At 36.7% G+C, this 19,535-nt stretch overlaps 1 protein-coding gene across 1 annotated transcript in view; it reads right to left on the bottom strand.

The window, feature by feature from the left end:
* Positions 1-4,941: 4,941 nt before the first annotated feature.
* The window catches only part of LOC140137942 (A disintegrin and metalloproteinase with thrombospondin motifs 6-like), a 55,333-nt gene continuing 40,739 nt past the window's right edge, over positions 4,942-19,535 (bottom strand). Inside the window, exons 28-30 of the mRNA XM_072159745.1 lie at positions 17,215-17,391; positions 16,350-16,555; positions 4,942-9,692 (exon numbers count right to left, since the gene is read on the bottom strand). Coding sequence (XP_072015846.1) covers positions 9,522-9,692; positions 16,350-16,555; positions 17,215-17,391 — 554 coding nt within the window. The 3' untranslated portion in view covers positions 4,942-9,521. The remainder of the gene's footprint in view (positions 9,693-16,349; positions 16,556-17,214; positions 17,392-19,535) is intronic.

Raw genomic sequence — 19,535 nt, 5'->3', positions numbered from 1 at the left:
GTCTGTTTAGCACTTGTTTACACCCAAATTTGGCAGGTATCATTGTAATCTTTCGTGTCAGTGTATTTTTGTTTATTTGGTTTTTGTTAAGTTGAATCATGAAATATAGGCCTACAAAGTCATTACCGCAGGTCATTTGAGAAATAATTGATACAGTTCTATAGTGTTGCACTCGGGCAAATGTCACATTAATTTAATATTTTGGTGGAAAGTCTTTTCTTTTCTTCAGTATATTTATTGTTTTTGCAGTTTTGCTTTTATTTGAAATTTCCGACTTTGAAAGGTCATAAGTGGATGAAGTTCGTGAATGGATCAAAACTAGACAAAATTCACATGCATAATATCTTGAAAGCCTCGGAAAATATTGAAATAAGGCGGTGTTATTGATAAAGGAAAATAATACTTTAGTATAAATCTGAGACTATTATACCTGAGATTAATCTATTAGGAGTTGAGCTTAGACGAGGAGAGTGGAATGCATAGAAAATGAAATATCGGGCTTCTCTAAAAATCATCTCACATTTTTACTAGATTCAATCCTTTTTCACCTGTCGTCGATCGTAATTCGGGTTTTTAGTTTCATATGGTTAGGCCTATACATAATAATAGTTGATGAAACAATAGACGAAAAACCCGAATTTACATCGACGACAGGTGAAAAAGGATTGAATCATAGATTTTAAACTTTACGTTCTTCATGAACTTTGTAAAATAGGGCCGACATGAATAATATTTAGTTCCCAGGCCCGGACCGTCAATAATTATTTTAATGAGTCATCTAAGCCTGGGGTGAAAGTCTTAAGGTTCATGATTGATTGGCGTGGATAATAATAGCCATGTTCACACCTACGATACCATTACAATGCACGTTTGAAGGCCACAAAAGTTCCAGATTTGTAAAAAAAAGTGGTTCTGGTGAACTTTATCAGGACGAACTCAGATCTTCCGTTGTTTCAAAAGGCACTGGCGTAGATTTCTATTTGACACCTATATGCTCAAGGACGTTGACCTTTTCAGGTTTTCAAAAATCTCTTCTTTTTTTTCCAAATTGTTAAACTCAGATACGGTGTGCACAGATCACTTGTCTTTAGTTTGTTCGAATCTTTTATATTTCCTCACTTAAATAAAAATAAAGAAATCCCATAAGAATGATACCAGTCTAGTAAAACGCGTTAGACATTGAAAATTGGAATGATTAAAGGTATTAATGGGTCTTAAGAAAAGGGGAGAGAATAATTCACACAAACAAACAAACAAACAAACCGACACCCTATAACAAACACACAAAGACCCCACCCCAATAAACAATTCACGTATGAACACACCCAACCCACCGTACAAAAAAAAAAGTTTCATCTCTTCGGATGTAGTTAAATAGTTGTGCTATCTACTGCAGATGGCAGACTCTTATCGCATAAATATCAGTCTAGATTTCACAGGAGATACTCGTTATGATGTAACAATTAAACAAAAACATTCAAACATATAACATCATAACACCAAACAGACAAAATCACCGCCCAGCAAACAAACAAACATCTGTAAAGTGTGCTGAGGCTTGTGGATCAACGTCTAGGCGTTGTGCCTGTGCGTAGCACACTATAAATCACTGCGCTTTTTTTTAACACCATTTGATATTTTTGCTATCTACCGAAGATAGCAGGTTTTCTTCGCTGTACTTTATTAGATTATTCAATAGGTTCTCGTCATTGCATGAGTCATGTGCTAATATATAAGAACTTAACACCACACAAAGCAACGTATTATCGAAGGGAATTACCCTTTCGTGTCAATGATGAGCTCAGTTATCATTTCATTGAATAGTACGTAATACCACATCCATTTTGTGGCTTTTGTGTCATTGGTCGATTTGGCAATCGAATTATGAACTCTATATCTGTTATTTCATTGTGGTAAAGGTTCTGAAAAAGTTGCCCACTTAGCTAAATAAAAAAGTCTTACGATGCTACGTTATTATTTGATCTCAATGTAAATAGTAACCATAATGACTCAGCATCTCAACTTTGCTGATTAAACAAATCTTACATCAGTCTTCAACAGTCCTAGTATGTCCTAGATAGTTTGAACTTCCATCAGATCCATAAAGGTGTGGTATTATACAGCTAGGCCTTGAATACGCAAACATAACAACCCTGGGAATGTTTACTTCTTATGTTGGCCAAATATAATATTGCTTCATCATGTTCATAGATGACAAGATCCCCATCCTCCTCCCCTTCTTGGCCCTCCCTTCCTCATGAGCAGTATGATTACAAATACACTAAATCAAAAAGTTCAAAAGTGGTTTAATACATGTAGTAGAAGTATAATTTTATTAGTAGTAATGATAATAACATGACAATAATAATTTTGAAAAATGAACTAATAATAATAATGATGATGAAGATGACGACGACGACGACGACGACGACGATGATGATGAGTGATGCTACTGCTGCTGCTGATGATGATGGTGATAATGAGGGTGCTAATAATGATGATAACAACAACAATACTCAATAGCAACAATACTGATGAAAGAAAGAAAGAAAGAAAGAAGGAAAGAAGGAAGGAAGGAAGGAAAGAAGGAAGGAAAAAAGGAAAGAAGGAAGGAAAGAAGGAAGGAATGAAATAAATAAATAAATAAATAAATGAATGAATGAATGAATGAATGAATGAATGAATGAATGAATGAATGAATTAATTAATTAATTAATTAATTAATTAATTAATTAATTAATTAATTTTGGAATTATTTTAAGTCATACAAATAATATACCACTTTATCATGTCTATCACGTACAGATCACTAAATCTTTAGAACTTTGATTCAATATTAATTCTCCTTATTTGGGCATTCATATCAATAATCGTTGACCGATGATGACACGCATGCGCGTAGGTTGCTATCAACAAGTTATAAACAGTTCTGGTTAACTGGTCAACTGCAACGGGTTCACCTGTTCGCTCTTGAAACTTGTCTAATCATCAGACCGTGTAAGTTGAATGCGCAATATTTTCAACTTTCAATGCGCAATATTTCATTTAGTGAACTTTTTCATTCGTGTCTAAATTGGAATCAAACATATAAATCTATTCAACTGGACTAACCGGAATCCTGTTTAATAGTTTATGACTTATTGATATTAGGATATTCTCCGGGATATTCTAAGGCGGGGAGAGGGGATGGTGACAGGAGTACCCAGATTTAGCTATAGGCCTAAAAAACTGCATTGATCTTATAAGAAATGAGTCAAGGAACCAGTTTTGTGTTTCCATAGGCATAGGTATTGCAGTATGGGCCAAAATTAAAAAAAAAAAAAAAAAAAAAAACCGAAAAAAAAACACGAACCGGTTTGGGCGTTCCCCACTCACGAGAAAAAACACATGGGAGAGTGAGTGGTCCGTGGGGTAAGTGATCCACTCTTTCATATCGGTGCCCTCAAATAAAACATGAGGGTAGCTCTTGCTAAATACTGCCGCATTTATATATATTTATGCCGTAAACAGCCTCAAAGCGCTTTACATTTATTCCGCCGTCATTAGAATATGTCGGAACCACGTTTGCAACCTACAAGTGGCGCAGGTTCCATCAGATCAACGACTGTGACTACCTCTAACAGCTTCCCATTGCACCTGGGTGGGGTGAGGCAAGCGAGACAAAGCGCCTTGCCCAAGGGCGCAACACGGTGGTGGGACGGGGAATCGAACCCACGCACGTCGAGCAAGCTCTTAGATTATAACTTCCAAGGATTTAAATTACATGAATTACATGTGGGAGGAAAAGCCGACCTTTCGTATTGAAGATATAAACATAAAGTTTTCCCTTCCCTCAAAAACTTCATGTTCAGAAGGACATTCCTTGTATTCAAAATGCAATTTGATATGTCTGATGATGTGCTCTCAGGTCCCACAAAAATACTGCGCAAAGGTGAGTAACCGAGCCCTTAAACAATTTATACGCAATTGCAATTTCTTTTTCAATGAATGGGCCTTTAATAAGATACCCCGATAGAAGTCCAAAATCGTTGGCTTTTCAAGCTTTCAGGGTTGCTTTAAAATATTATCACATGCAGTTTATGACAGATTCATAAGTTTCTGTAAAAATGCAGTGATCTATAAATGAGTCAAGGCTAGTCTTAAAGCCAAATCATTTGGTAACAATGAAGGACCTTAAAAGGTATTATATATATGGTATTTCCAAAAACCGGTCAAAGTTTAATTTAATTATTCTTTTCCAAAAACGATAAAATAATATTAATAACAACTGCATGTCAGAAAGGTTTCTGGCCATTTTAAGTCGAAATAATATGAATAATAAGGTAAAATGAGAGAAAGATAAAAAAATTATTTTGGCGATTTTGACATACATTTCAATTCAAATTGTCCAAAAAATTGATGATTCAACAAATTAACCAATTTCACATAGTGATTTTTAAACCAGTTGCCTATAATTCCTCATTATCTAGAATATGGACTCATATTAAATGTTCGATATGATAAACGATAAAAAAAGCAATAGTAAAGAATTCGTGTAGAGCTTTCGCCGGGACTTTCGCTCTTCGTCACCCACTTTACTTACTTACCACCACCACCGAAATTCTTGATTCACCCCTGCCAAATTGATATTTTTGATCGGTTAACAAAAGAGAACCGGGATGTCTAAATTATAACACACGTAGAATACATATATACCTAAAATGGGTGGTTTTTGAGAAAGACAAAAGGAAGACACCTCCACAAATATTTGCTTACAATAATACATGTATATACAGCCGCCTGTATCAGTATTATCGTCGCTCAAACTCCAAAATAATGTTTTTGCGGAGGGCGTCCGCATTTCGTCTCTATCGTAAAAACCCACTGGATGCATTATGCTATACTGGAATTCTACGATATGTCCTTTTTTTAAAGGTCTAAAATACAGTCTGACACATTCAGTTACCGTTATTTCAAAAATATTTTTATTTTGGTATCAAAAAAGTATTTTTACATTGAATATATAATATATACACATAGATTATAGATTCATCATTCATATCATGACAATACTCGCTTGTTTTTGCCCGAGGGTAGTATGTAATGGCCGGTCACAAACCAATCACAAATGTTTCGCGTTCGTCATGGAAATAGACGAATGAACCACATTTATAATTTATTTACACATACCCAAGATACTTGATGTGACATTTATTCATTTAAATAATACAAGTAACGGTGAAAACCAGGTAAAATGTTGTGTTTATCGTGACTCAGCACGCCAAGCATTATTGCTGATTTGAACAGGAACTCTCTCAACCAACATGATCGTGATATAAAGTTCAGCTCGTTTAGCAACCATGAGAACAATTTATAATGGTATCATGTATAGAAAATAGAAAAGTTTTGAAATAAATTATTCACTCGTTTGTACAGGCGCTAGGCTGTATCAAAATGATTGGTACCCATCAGTTTCCAGTGATTATAGACAAGACTGCTACGTCAAAATACAACATACTAGCAGATACCTTATATTATTGTATAGATGAATGTTATAAATCCTGGGTATGGGCCTGGGTACTTATCTATAATGTTGCATATAAGAAGAGAAGTTGTCAGTAAACAACAAAAACGGATGGGTACCAATCATTTTGATACAACCTGTATAGCAAATCTTAGTTGTACAAAATAATATCACTTCAAAGTTAAAAATAAGAACACACATACAATAAAATAGTGGATCAGAGAACCTATATCATAAACACCGATCCAGCGGGAATAGGCATATATATATTTGACATTTCGGTAAATGTACTCATTGCATTTAAAATGAAACCATTTGCAGTTGGCTTTTATATAACATAATAATGTTATCAATATCTCTATAAAGCTGAATTGATACCCAGACATCAAGTGACATTTTGACCACAAACCTTAGAACTTTCATATGAGCAAAAACTCATTGGTCTACTTCTTATGTTTCTTGAGTCTTAGTTCTTATGGTATATTCTCTTTCTCTTCCTCCCCTTTTTATGATTAAACTTTCTTCATCTCCCCCATCTTTATACTCTTGATCACCTTCTTCCTCATTTACCTTCTTCATCCTATGCCCTTTTTCTTGCTTAAGTTTAGAGAATGAGAACATTGATAACAAAACGGCAAGAAGCAAGTAAAAGAGCAAAGTACGTTTTTCTGTTTCAGGATGTCCACGTAAAAATAATTTCAAATGAAATAAATCAATCAATTAATTAATTAAAAAAAACATAGGATGAAGAAACTAAATGAAGATGACCAAGAACGGAGATGAAGACAATTGAAGGATAAGAAGGGGACAAGAGAAAGAAATACACAAGAAACCAAGAAACGTTAGAAATCCGTATTTCATTCATGTTATTATTATCAACGCTTCATGGTCACGGCACTCCCGTATTTTCATTATTATGTTTTAATGAATCCAAGTGTGTAAAAATATTGGATGCAACTTAATTAGCATGCACCAGGACCAGTGGCGTACCGTGGCCGCCCCAACCCCGGGGGGCTGAAGAAGAAACAATTTTGCCGCCCCTACCTTAACAGCCCGAAAAGGTTGACCCAATTTTTTTCACGGTCGTTTGAAAAAGTGAAGAGCAAAACAACTTTTTTCTTTGCCAATTCGTTTTGCCGCCCCTTCGTTTTTGCCGCCCCTGCTTTTGCCGCCCCTTCTTCTTTCGCCGCCCCTTCGTTTTTGCCGCCCCCTACTTTGACCCCGGGGGGCTGGCGCCCCCAAAGCCCCCCCAAAATACGCGCATGGGGTCAGCTTTCGTATAGGGCTTCATCGATCTTTTTGGTTTGTTCCTTGATCATATATCGGTACGTTGAATAATAACATTGTTTAACTTTCAACTTTAACTATAAACTTGAAACCTAAACAAATACACACACCGACAGAATATATACAAAATAGAGACTATATGATTCTTAAGAATAATTTATCATTAGTTTTCAAAACACTTGAATCTTCATTCAGCCAGCGGATACAACTTTATTTCAGAAATAATTTAACTGCTTATTTAAAACTTTTCAGTATATATATACAAATCAGTATAAAGTCTTTATGTATATATTAAAAAATAAAAATATTAATTTTAATAATAAAAGATGATTTAACATTACTCATCGAGAGGAAGTTAAAAGTAATTTTTCTGAGAACACTACAAAATATATCTACTGCTAACAGTTTTTCAATACAAAACATACCGGACACAAAAAGTATCTTCACACACAAAACAAAAGCGATTAGATACCACATAAAGTGGTCGATATAATTATTATGAAGAATTTTGTTCTGCGCATTTTGATAAGAAACAGAACAAAATTCTCCGCATTTGATCCCTGTATTTCCCCAACTATAATCAATTGGAATGAAAAAAAGAGATTTGTCCTTTTCTACATTTAACATTTTAATGCGTTCATTTTTGAAACTCTACAAATAAAATTTCAATACGTAGACCACGTCACTAGCTTGGGAAAATAAAGACTTAATGAGGTATCAAAATATGCAGAACAAAATTCTTCATATGTAAACCACTTTATTTTCATTTCAGTGTCTTAGGAAACCCTTTTTGTTAAAAAGTATAAAAGCACTTTTTGTGCGTAGTAAACACTACGACATAAACACAGACCTTGACTAAGTTACGGTACATTTAAAACCTAGCCAACCTTAGCAGTATTGTGGCAATGCTAACAACATTGTTTTTATTCAATAGGAATCTTCTTTTATTCTCATGCATTTCATTATTTTACGTTCCCAAAATATTTGTACTACTTACTTGGCAACGCATAAACAGGGAAGTTATGTCTACATAAATACGAGTAGATATCGTCCTCTCCCTCTCTCTCTCTCTCCTCCCTCTCTCCCTATCCCTCTCCTCTATCTCTCTCTCTCTCTCTCTCTTCTCTCTCTCTCAGCAAACATGACATAAAAGATGCATATATATTTATATCTATACATTATATTAAATAAATAAATAATTTTTATTTAAAAAGATAAACAAACACGCTCTCCTCTAAGGTACTAAGTGGTCATGCAATTGTGAAAATATATAAGGTTTTAGGATCCTTATCAAAATGCACATAAGCTTTATGTTTAAAGGGACATTTCGTGATCCACAGCTCCACTTTTCTCAAAAACAATTGAGATTTTTATACTATTGAAAACCTCTGGCTACATAAAATTTATGCATAAAAATACTTGCAGATTAATTCGTTTAGCAAAAATATCGTCGAATTCGAATTACGTTCTGGTACACAGTGGCCAATAATATTGGCAATATGGAGCAGTGTAATACACAACAATCATGCATAACTCGCAAACGCAAAATGGGAATCAACTGAAATTTTGGGAGTAAGCTTTCTTCGTGGATATCTACTGAAAAATGTCATAAAAAGAGGATGTTAGGGTCACGAAATACTCCTTTAAAAATAGTAACACTTATAGTTATTGTATCAGCTCTAAAAAAAATTGAATAACCCCTCTTTGAGCTCAACAGCTCTCCCGGTTCTAGTAAAAATAGTCATATAATTTTTATAGGACAGTCATAATGTGGAAAACGGTCCGGCTTAGTTGATTCCTCTTGTAAGGAATCAAACTCACAATATAGAGATACTTGAATTTGAATTTTTAATTATCCAAATCTGCTTTGTCGATATGATAAATAAAATACTATCAATCGACATAATAGAGATCTACCAAAAAGTAATTATCCCCCTTTAAAATGACCATTACTCCTAAATGGTTGATCGTATGCCAAATTTGGGATATGTGCAGTCGATGCAGAATTTATTTCTGCGCATTATGACAACATCTCATTTGTTGCAATATTCCCAATATTGATTGATTTTTATTTTTTTATTTGATTTCAGTTTAATGAAAGTAACCAAAGATTTGAAAGTGGTAGCAAAATCCTATTGCCAAATTCGGCATACGATCAACCGTTTAGGAATAATGGCCATTATTTAAGAGAGGGGGAATTACTTTTTGGTATGTTTACTTTAAGTCAAAAATATAACAATCGAAAACTAATCAATTTTAAACATTAACACAAACTTGCGGCGTTCCAGCACCTGAGTGTTTGTGCAATATAATAGCACTGTTCCTGATCCGTATGCAGAAATCATACTACCGTAAAAATTCGTTAATAAGCATATGTGCCTATTAACGACTCGGACAAGAATGAATTCTTAGGACAGTTTGTTAAACTTCTTCCATTTTTTTCTTTGAATTTACAGATATCTGTAACCCATATGTTTCTAAATTAAAAGGAACAAAATGAAAAAGTTTAGCAAACTACCCTAAAATTCAAATTTATTCTTGTCCGAGTAACTCGTTTATCGGCACATAAATTATGCTAATATCCTTATTAACGAATGTCTACGGTATATTGATATTCCTAGCGAATTCTTCTGATAGAGTTTATACGTTTTTGTCGAAGTACAAAAATAAATCTCAACTTGCTTTTTCGCACAAAAAGTATACATAAATCATATAGAAAGTCTCTTTTATTTTAATCATCAATAACCCTGTAATTAAGAGAGAATCCATTACTCCCCCGTCTGTCTGTGTTGCTTTGGAATTTAAGCATAACTCTATTGTTTAATGGAGTTGTTCTTAATTGTGATATGTCATTATATTTACCACAATAACGTGTCCCCGTGTTGGTGTCCAAGTCGTACACCTGAAATGAGAAATAAAGTTGGAATATGTTAGATTTGAGGATAAAAATGATAATCATAATTTTATGTATTTTATGTATTGATATGTATTTTGATACTCCCTCCTTTCTCTCTCCCTTCCCCACTCTCTTTCGTAGTTTTTAGTAACATCATGTCATTATAGATATTTTATAGTGCCAAATGTAAAAACAAACAGTGGAAAAAGGAAAAAAAAAAGTAAAGAAAAAAGAGAAAGGAAATGGATAGAGAGCGGGGTGAGAGAGGCAGGAGGGGAGGGGGAGAGGGAGAGAGAGACAAGAGGGAGGAGAGAGAGAGAGAGAGAGAGAGGGACAGACATAGAGAAAGCAAAAAGAAAAGAAATGGAAAGAAAGAAAGAGACGTTTTAATAGCAATACGTGAACATATTACATTTTACTGGAAATTAATTTAACCTCCTGTTGTCCACGTTCACGAAGTTGGCATATTATACTTTGTATTCGTACACCCACAGGTGGTGTATGACATGCAGTCCCTAAATTCAGTAAATTTTCATCGTCAACCGTGTAATTGAATGGGATTATTTTGAAATTTTAAAACGCTTGAAATCTACTATACTAAAATAACCAGCGAAGTCTGTCTGTCTGTCTGTCTGGTTGTCCGGCTATGCGTTTCGCCGCGCTTCGACGCATCGATCCGATATTTCGGATATGGATATGTATCGGGAAAAGCATGTTGACCGGGTGGTTTTGAAGGTCACCGGAGGTCAAGGTCAAAGGTCAAAATTTCAAACTTTGTCCGATCGGGCCCAAACTTGGTGGGTGGAATCCTTGATACGAGGGGAATGTATGCGCGAAATAAAATCCGAGGTCAAAGGTCATTACGGAGTCTGTCTGTCTGTCTGTCTGGTTGTCCGGCTATGCGTTTCGCCGCGCTTCGACGCATCGATCCGATATTTCGGATATGGATATGTATCGGGAAAAGCATGTTGACCGGGTGGTTTTGAAGGTCACCGGAGGTCAAGGTCAAAGGTCAAAATTTCAAACTTTGTCCGATCGGGCCCAAACTTGGTGGGTGGAATCCTTGATACGAGGGGAATGTATGCGCGAAATAAAATCCGAGGTCAAAGGTCATTACGGAGGGTTCAAATTTCAAACTTTGTCCGATCGGGCTCAAACTTGGTGGGTGGAATCCTTGATACCAGGGGAGTATATGCGCGAAATAAAATCAGAGGTCAACCGAGGTCAAAGGTCATCACGGAGGTTCAAATTTCAAACTTTGTCCGGTCGGGCTCAAACTTGGTAGGTGGAATCCTTGATACCAGGGGAATATATGCGCGAAATAACATGCGAGGTCAGCCGAGGTCAAAGGTCATTACGGAGGGTTCAAATTTCAAACTTTGTCCGATTGGGCTCAAACTTGGTGGGTGGAATCCTTGATACCAGGGGAATATATGCGCGAAATAAAATGCGAGATCAACCGAGGTCAAAGGTCATTACGGAGGGTTCAAATTTCAAACTTTGTCCAATCAGGCTCAAACTTGGTGGGTGGAATCCTTGATACCAGGGGAGTATATGCGCGAAATAAAATCAGAGGTCAACCGAGGTCAAAGGTCATCACGGAGGGTTCAAATTTCAAACTTTGTCCGGTCGGGCTCAAACTTGGTAGGTGGAATCCTTGATACCAGGGGAATATATGCGCGAAATAAAATGCGAGGTCAACCGAGGTCAAAGGTCATTACAGAGGTTCAAATTTCAAACTTTGTCCGATCGGGCTCAAACTTGGTGGGTGGAATCCTTGATATGAGGGGAACACGTAAAAATATAATCGAGGTCATCCGAGGTCAAATGTCATCCAGGGGCTGCATTTTCAACTTCGCCTGATTTCGGGTAAAACTTGGTGAAAGTAATTCTCCATATCACGGGAGCATGAACAAAATCAAACCGAGGGCAAAGGTCATATGGGGTCAGTATGCCCAACTGGGCTTAAAAGTGGTAGAAAGAATCCTCGAGATGAGGAGAACGTGTCAAAAAGTCATCAGGGGTCAAATAGCATTGCCATCAGTTACTCTCACAGCAACGGGTGAACTAGTATCACAAACAAATAGGCCTATGTTGATAAATAATATAAATACAAGCTAAAACCGTTGGGGTTCGATAATGAACCCCACAAAACTAACCGAGTATATGGAAAATGCCATACGGCCGGGCGGTTTCACGAGTTGCCGGCTCGATCATGTCATCCGCCGCCTGACACCCACACCACATTGATACCTAATTTAATACCCTCCTCCTAAGTATTCGTGTGCAGCGTTAGGTTTAAATACAAAGTTAGTATACTGAAATAAAGACATTAATTGTAATTAAAAGGTGTCTCTTTTGAAATGTTGTAACCATGCCTATTTTTTACCCTTTTGCCAGGGCAAATTAACATGGAGTAATAACCCAGCAAACACAAAACTTTTACAGAAAATGTTTTATTGTTTAATTGTCGGGTTATAGTTGATGAAAAACGTTTTAACATCAGTGACGTGGCTACTATTAGGCCGTGTAAAATTAATATTTTGGTTCTCGTCCCTCCTCCTCAATTTCTGGGATTTGTCAGATTTTTTTTTTTTTTAGATTTTTCAATTTTTTTTAGACTTTGGAATGATTTATGAAATCTTCATACATAAAAATAAGTTTATTAGAGAACAAGCATCACTTCCAAGTCTTTTTGTGGTACTCTAGGGAGTTTATCCCTCAGAATCTCACATTTGAAAAAAAAAAAAAAAAGGGCCTCATCGTTTCCTCGAGCACTGTTGGAGAAGACCGAAAACTACTGACAATGCTAATTTTACATTGGAAAAAAAAAAAAAAAAAAACACCTCCCTCCCTCATCAATTCATGAAAATCCTCTGGACGAGAACCAAAACATTAATTTTATACGGCCTTAGGCTATGTTGAAAGAGGGACACTGCAACAACCAAGTTCAATTTTTGGGTTCTGTATGCTGAAGTTCTGCATGGTATCTCCATCGAGTCCGACCTCCACTTGCTTTTTACTAAATTAAATTTTCCCTTTTTTTAAAATTCTCAAATGATGAGCCCTTTGGATCTTGGAGCCACCCCCTGGTCCGATGCTGAACAATTTGCAACTTTCATCATACTGTATTTTTCAGTCATGGTCATCTCGTTAGATAAATTGGGTTGCGTGTAACAACAACAACAACAAAACTAAATATTGTAACAACAACAAAACAAAAGAAATAGTGCATGTATGCATGGAGGGGTTAATTTCAAGTCGTATGATTTATATCACGTCAAAATCAAGTCCATTTATGACAATAGGCCTATTATTGCGTAGGTGACCGAAGACAATCCGAATAGGCATACACAACTTATTGTTATCTACTTGGCAACAAACACAATACGATTCAGGAACCATCGCCAGATACAAATTGCATTCAAGTGTGTCAAAATGTGAACTATGTACCACTTATTACACTGATCAAATATTTGTTTAAAATTTTACACAGTGCTGTTTACTATACGAAACCATGCAAATGTTTTTTGAAAACCATACAACTTGCGTAAAATGTTACCCAACGTTTTGTAAAAAAAATCGAACGCTTGGAAAAACGTTTAATAAGTTGCGCGATTCACTAAATAAAAATTGCTATGTAGGGCACAAGAACCAAATTAGTTCTATCTTTCGATGGACCATCGATGCTTGGTCGAATCTTATACAACTGTCTTAACAGTGTACATTAACTTGGCATGGTGTGATGGTCGTAACCATCAAGCAGAACCCACATCCATATTCTGTGTTTCTGTAAAAATCAAGGACAGAGTATGACTAAGTTTGAACAAGCGTTGTAAATAAAGTATGACTAACAACCAATTTATTGTATAAATTTTTTTTTTGTATACAGCATACAACAGCGCAATTGTCAACAATACATGTAGCCCCGGGCAATAGCCATAATGATCAGTTATGAACTATACAGAAGTTCATAAAGCTGAGATGTCAGCAAGTTACACTCTATAGGTAAATCAGATGGTTCACTGCAGCTCACAGATTAAAAAAACCCAAAACACAAATATGTATTAAAAGACAATGACTAGATGTCACAGCTGTGCAAATATCTATGCCCGTGACCCCCACACAATTCAAACCCTCCCACATCCCACCACTATTATGCCTTAATTTTTTTCAAAGTCAGAGCCCCAAAGTCATAGTCAAATGTTAGGCTTGGGTTTTTAATATATTAAAGTTGTGCAATATGAATACAAACAGATAAAACATTTCCAATTTTTTGTGTGTATTTTATACCATTATATGAAAATTAAAATATGACCCCCCAAAAAAACACAACCCCTGCTCATTCGCACATTATCGGCTCTTTTGCCCACTTTAACCTGCTCATTCGCACATTATTGGCTCTTTTGCTCACTTTAACCTGCTCATTCGCACATTATTGGCTCTTTTGCTCACTTTAACCTGCTCATTCGCACATTATTGGCTCTTTTGCCCACTTTAACATTCGCACATTATTGGCTCTTTTGCCCACTTTAACCTGCTCATTCGCACATTATTGGCTCTTTTGCCCACTTTAACCTGTTCATTCGCACATTATTGGCTCTTTTGCTCACTTTAACCTGCTCATTCGCACATTATTGGCTCTTTTGCTCATTCACACATTGGCTCTTTTGCTCACTTTACCCTGTTCATTCGCACATTATTGGCTCTTTTGCTCACTTTACCCCGCTCATTCGCACATTATCGGCTCTTTTGCTCACTTTAACCCGCTCATAAATAAATAAATAAATAAATGTTGTTTGATTTAACGTGCGCTTCAGCTAGGCATGGCCTAATTATCAGCACACTTCAACAATTATTCCGCTGCCATTAGGATATATCAGAATCATTTCCGCTTCACCAAGTCCGCAACTGATGCGCAGGTACTTTCAGCGACTTAGATTGTGATTACCCCAGCAGCTCCCCATTTTACACCTGGGTGGAGTGAAGCAATTGGGAATTAAGCTATCTTGCTCAAGGATGCAACACACTGGCCGTGGTGGGGCTCGAACCCGCAACCTTCCGATCATGAAGCTCGCGCCCTAACCATTGGGCCACCGTGCTCATTCGCACATTATCGGCTCTTTTGCTCACTTTAACTTGCTCATTCGCACATTATTGGCTCTTTTGCTCACTTTAACCTGCTCATTCGCACATTATTGGCTCTTTTGCCCACTTTAACTTGCTCATTCGCACATTATTGGCTCTTTTGCTCACTTTAACCTGCTCATTCGCACATCATTGGCTCTTTTGCTCATTCACACATTATTGGCTCTTTTGCTCACTTTAACCTGCTCATTTGCACATTATTGGCTCTTTTGCTCACTTTAACCTGCTCATTCGCACATTGGCTCTTTTGCTCATTCACACATTATTGGCTCTTTTGCTCACTTTAACCTGCTCATTTGCACATTATTGGCTCTTTTGCTCACTTTAACCTGCTCATTTGCACATTATTGGCTCTTTTGCTCATTCACACATTATTGGCTCTTTTGCTCACTTTAACCTGCTCATTCGCACATTATTGGCTCTTTTGCTCACTTTAACCTGCTCATTTGCACATTATTGGCTCTTTTGCTCACTTTAACCTGCTCATTCGCACATTATTGGCTCTTTTGCTCATTCACACATTATTGCTCTTTTGCTCACTTTAACCTGCTCATTCGCACATTATTGGCTCTTTTGCTCACTTTAACCTGTTCATTTGCACATTATTGGCTCTTTTGCTCACTTTAACCTGCTCATTCGCACATTATTGGCTCTTTTGCTCACTTTAACCTGCTCATTCACACATTATTGGCTCTTTTGCTCACTTTAACCTGCTCATTCGCAAACGAGTACGGTAGTATCACATGCTTCACACCTCGTTTTACCAGAACATCCTACTTTACACTATGCAGATTTCGCGATTTCCTGTCATTCGTGCCACTTCTGTAAGATCATGATATCACATTGCTCACTCCTGCTCGTGCACCTGCTCCAAACCCTCTTGTAAACCTACATCGTACACTACTCACTGTCGGCTATTTTGAATTCCTAGACATAAATGAACCTGCCTCGATACCTCAGAACTGTTATCTAATACTTGGGAGATGCTTAACACCAGAGCAATTTTAATAAAGAGGAGTTTATAATCATGGTACTTGAAATTCTTATGAAAATATGATAAACAATGTGCGTTGACCTTTGACCTTATATAAGAAGATCAAGATGGAAGAAAAAAATGCCAGGCATGTTACTGTGAAAGGCCTTATTACTACCAAAATGTCAACGGGATTTGCACTAAAATGTCTCAACATACATACATGGCTTTCTCATTTATTGTGACACTTTACACATAATTATTACTTCTTGTAATATATGAATATATACCTCTAGGCTGTAGGGTTGCGGCTACTATGGGCTAAATCTAGGGACCGTGGGCCATCATTGTACCAAGTACGATGGTATTATAACATAATGGCTAAAATTTGATCTATTTTCATCGTTGCTCTTTAATGCAAGAGCACTGAGCAGTAAGGTTCTGCTAGGTCATGTAGGTGCTGAAAGGGAAAAACGGAAAAGGAAGAAAAGAAAGACAGGCAAATAAAGATACAAACACAAAAACAAAAACTATAGGCATACCTCCAAATTATCATCGGATGGAAAGAAGCAGTGATCAGGAGCCCAGGGTGCATCAACAAGCAGATCGAAGGTTTGGAAATCTAGTAAGACCTTCCTGCCTGGTGGGGCTACTATAGTTGAGACACATGTCTGATCTGATGAGTATGTTGAAGGAAATGATGGGCTGGATATGGAACCTGTAGCTGAGGTTAATAGTTTGTCACAGTCTGCAAAGGAAGTTGAGAAAAAGATGACATTTTAATTTGCATGGTATGAAAAGAAGGTGAAACATTCAATTGATTATCACCTTTTCATTACACACCCACCACACAACCCTATAGCCTACCCCATTACCTTAATTATACACCAAACCCCATAAACACCACAAGATTCCTATTGAGGCCGCCTGCACAGGTACACTGTCACTAAAGTACTTGGCTCAGCTGATACTGTGCAGTACCAGGGAGTACCAGTGTAGTACCACTGCTGGTGAGTCCTGTGCAGTATCAGCATTGATTCTGTGTAGGTACTCTGTACCAGTCAGGTACCTCAGCGACGGTGTACTTTGCAGGCAGCCACAATAGGAATCTTGTTGTGCAAGTCCTGCATTTTTGAAGCAAATTAAATATGAATCAAGTTTATGTGACTATGTCAGTACATCTTGGCTACTTGATGTCAAATTTTGATAATTATTTTGACCTAAATATATAACTGCTAAGCAATCCAATTCAAACTTGCATGGTTGTTGTTCCGCTTTGCCATCACTCTGCTTGATCAAAGAGAGGTATATATCATACCAGTATTTTATTTATATTGTGTTGAAACAGAATTTTGCTGTGAATCCCGTAATTAATAAGAAAGTATTAAAATTGAAAACATTCCTTACTATTTGCATCTGTTCCTGTGTTGCTGACGAACTGAGCGCTAATCTCGTACCCATGCCCATTGGTCGTAGTCTTCTGTTCTAATTGGACGACATTAGATATTGATGTCCATTGGAATGTATCATCTTTGCAGCAGAGTTTAAAATATCGATGACCATCACGAATAGCACCTTCATCGCCTGATGTGGAAATAAAAAACCCTTTAAAAAGGGATGTACCGGGACAGGAATGATTTCATGTGAAGATTAAATAATCCTTCTGAAAGATGCTTGTAATGTGTAATATTTGACAGGCGAGACATGGTTTTAAAATGACAATTGTGATTCAAGGATGTACATCTAATTGATTGGCCTTGGTTGGATGCTTGCAATTAATCATATGGGGTAATCTCTGATAATTATGTGATATTGTTGGCTGGCAAAATAGGGAGATTTTGGATGGTGGGAAGTACTGGTTGATTGGTGGTAATCATGGTGAAAAGGATTATTCCTATTTGACGCTAATTCACATGTCCTCCTACTCAAATATTATTATCACCAGGTTTGGATGGCATGAGTAGGAAGCAGACACTGTTAGGGTACAAGCACCCCTACACATAATACCCCACATGGATTGCTAAATGGTCTTGTGGCCTAAAAAACAACTGACGGTCGCACCTTATAGTATAGATTAATTCATTCATAGCTCTTTTTTGTTTTTTGAGAATTTAAGCATGCAAAGTAACAAGCAAAATTTCGAGAAATATTATTTTTCGAAAACTGAACCCAAAAATAGCACCTTTAAAGCCAATAATTGAATGTTTACTGATAATATTCTTAGTAACAAAATTCAATCATTACTTAGGACCTATGCCCTAAAGCTTCATTCTAGTTGTGACATATTTGTCATCATAAAAATAGACCCAAATATTTGAAGGTGATGTGTGCATCAATAGCTTTTGGTCATCATCGTGTTACCAGGAAATGTACATATTTCCAATATTCAGTGATCTTGCTTATTTATTAATAGGCCTACAGGTCTTCGATGTGAGGGATTCAACTTTTACCATGTTTACTGCATGTTGCATGGTCAAACATGTTACATGTAGTTGAAAATTATCCAACACATATTAAGATAACAGACCACCACAGACAGAGCACTAGGAACATGAATAGAGTAAGATGTGTAAATTAAATATGTCATCAGAACTCAGCAGGTAGCTCTCACCAGAGATATTGGATCACATACCATACAACACACTGAGATACTGAACACACACAAAGCATGTATGGTACCCGGTGTGTCTGCCCACATGATCCCATAGCCTGCCAAGATAAGTGTTCTAGTGAAGAGAACCAGCAAAACTTCCTAGTCTAGATTCAGAAAAATTATTTTCCTAAAACATATACCTATTTTACCTTACCATGCAAAATCAACACAATATTTCTGATATCCGTTCAACCACAAGTTATATGTTGACACATTACAAGCATAAATCATCATCAAAACAACTTGATTCAGGTACGTGCTTTCTTTATGAATTTCTGTTTCATACATAGCCTAGAAACAGCAATTTTTTATATCCAACTAATAAGTACCGCGGCCAGCTTTGCTGGCCCCGGTACAAAAAGTGGATCATTGTTATGAAGATATGTTGATACAAGCCCGGGATACAAGTGTCTTTACAGAGCAGTGGTCGAATGAAAAGTATACCAATTGTGCAATAAAAAGCATTTCGTTAACGAAAAATTACCATAAATTATTATCTTCAGTTTTAAGAACTAGAAGTAATACAAATTCGTTATGTTGCATATCCCTTCAAGCAATGTGCGATTTGCACACAAGGACGCACTCATTTTTTTTTCGAACTTCTACTGGTTGCACGATTGTAATACCCAATGGTGTACTCTAAACATGTCCTAGGGATTCCCGGTTTTATTCGCCAGTTCCCCCATAGAGCTTCACAGTTGAGCGGCTAAGTGGGGTTCTTTCATTTTACCTCATTATTTCGGCTTAAAATGATCAGAAAACCTCCTTGACAGTTATTACTAATATTATGTAATAATATTTGGTAAAGAATAACAAAATTAAAATGTGTTCAAAATTACACATTATGCTTTAAGCAGTTTGTCAGATTTGAGGGGCAATAATTCATCCAACAACAAAAATGCTTCCAGTATTAGGCCTACACCTGGTACCAACTGTCTCAGGTAAAGGTCACTTTCTGGAAAGCTGGACAGAACACGATCATCCTGTAACTGATTGCCTATCATGACACCTGTTACCAACTGTCAACATTTGACAACCAATTGCATCAGGTGAAGGTTACTTTCTGGAAAGCTGG

The sequence above is a fragment of the Amphiura filiformis genome, chromosome 17 (genome assembly GCF_039555335.1).
Source record: "Amphiura filiformis chromosome 17, Afil_fr2py, whole genome shotgun sequence".
Lineage (NCBI taxonomy): Eukaryota > Metazoa > Echinodermata > Ophiuroidea > Amphilepidida > Amphiuridae > Amphiura > Amphiura filiformis.
Note: the sequence above shows the minus strand (reverse complement) of the source record. Positions and strands in the feature narration are given on the sequence as shown.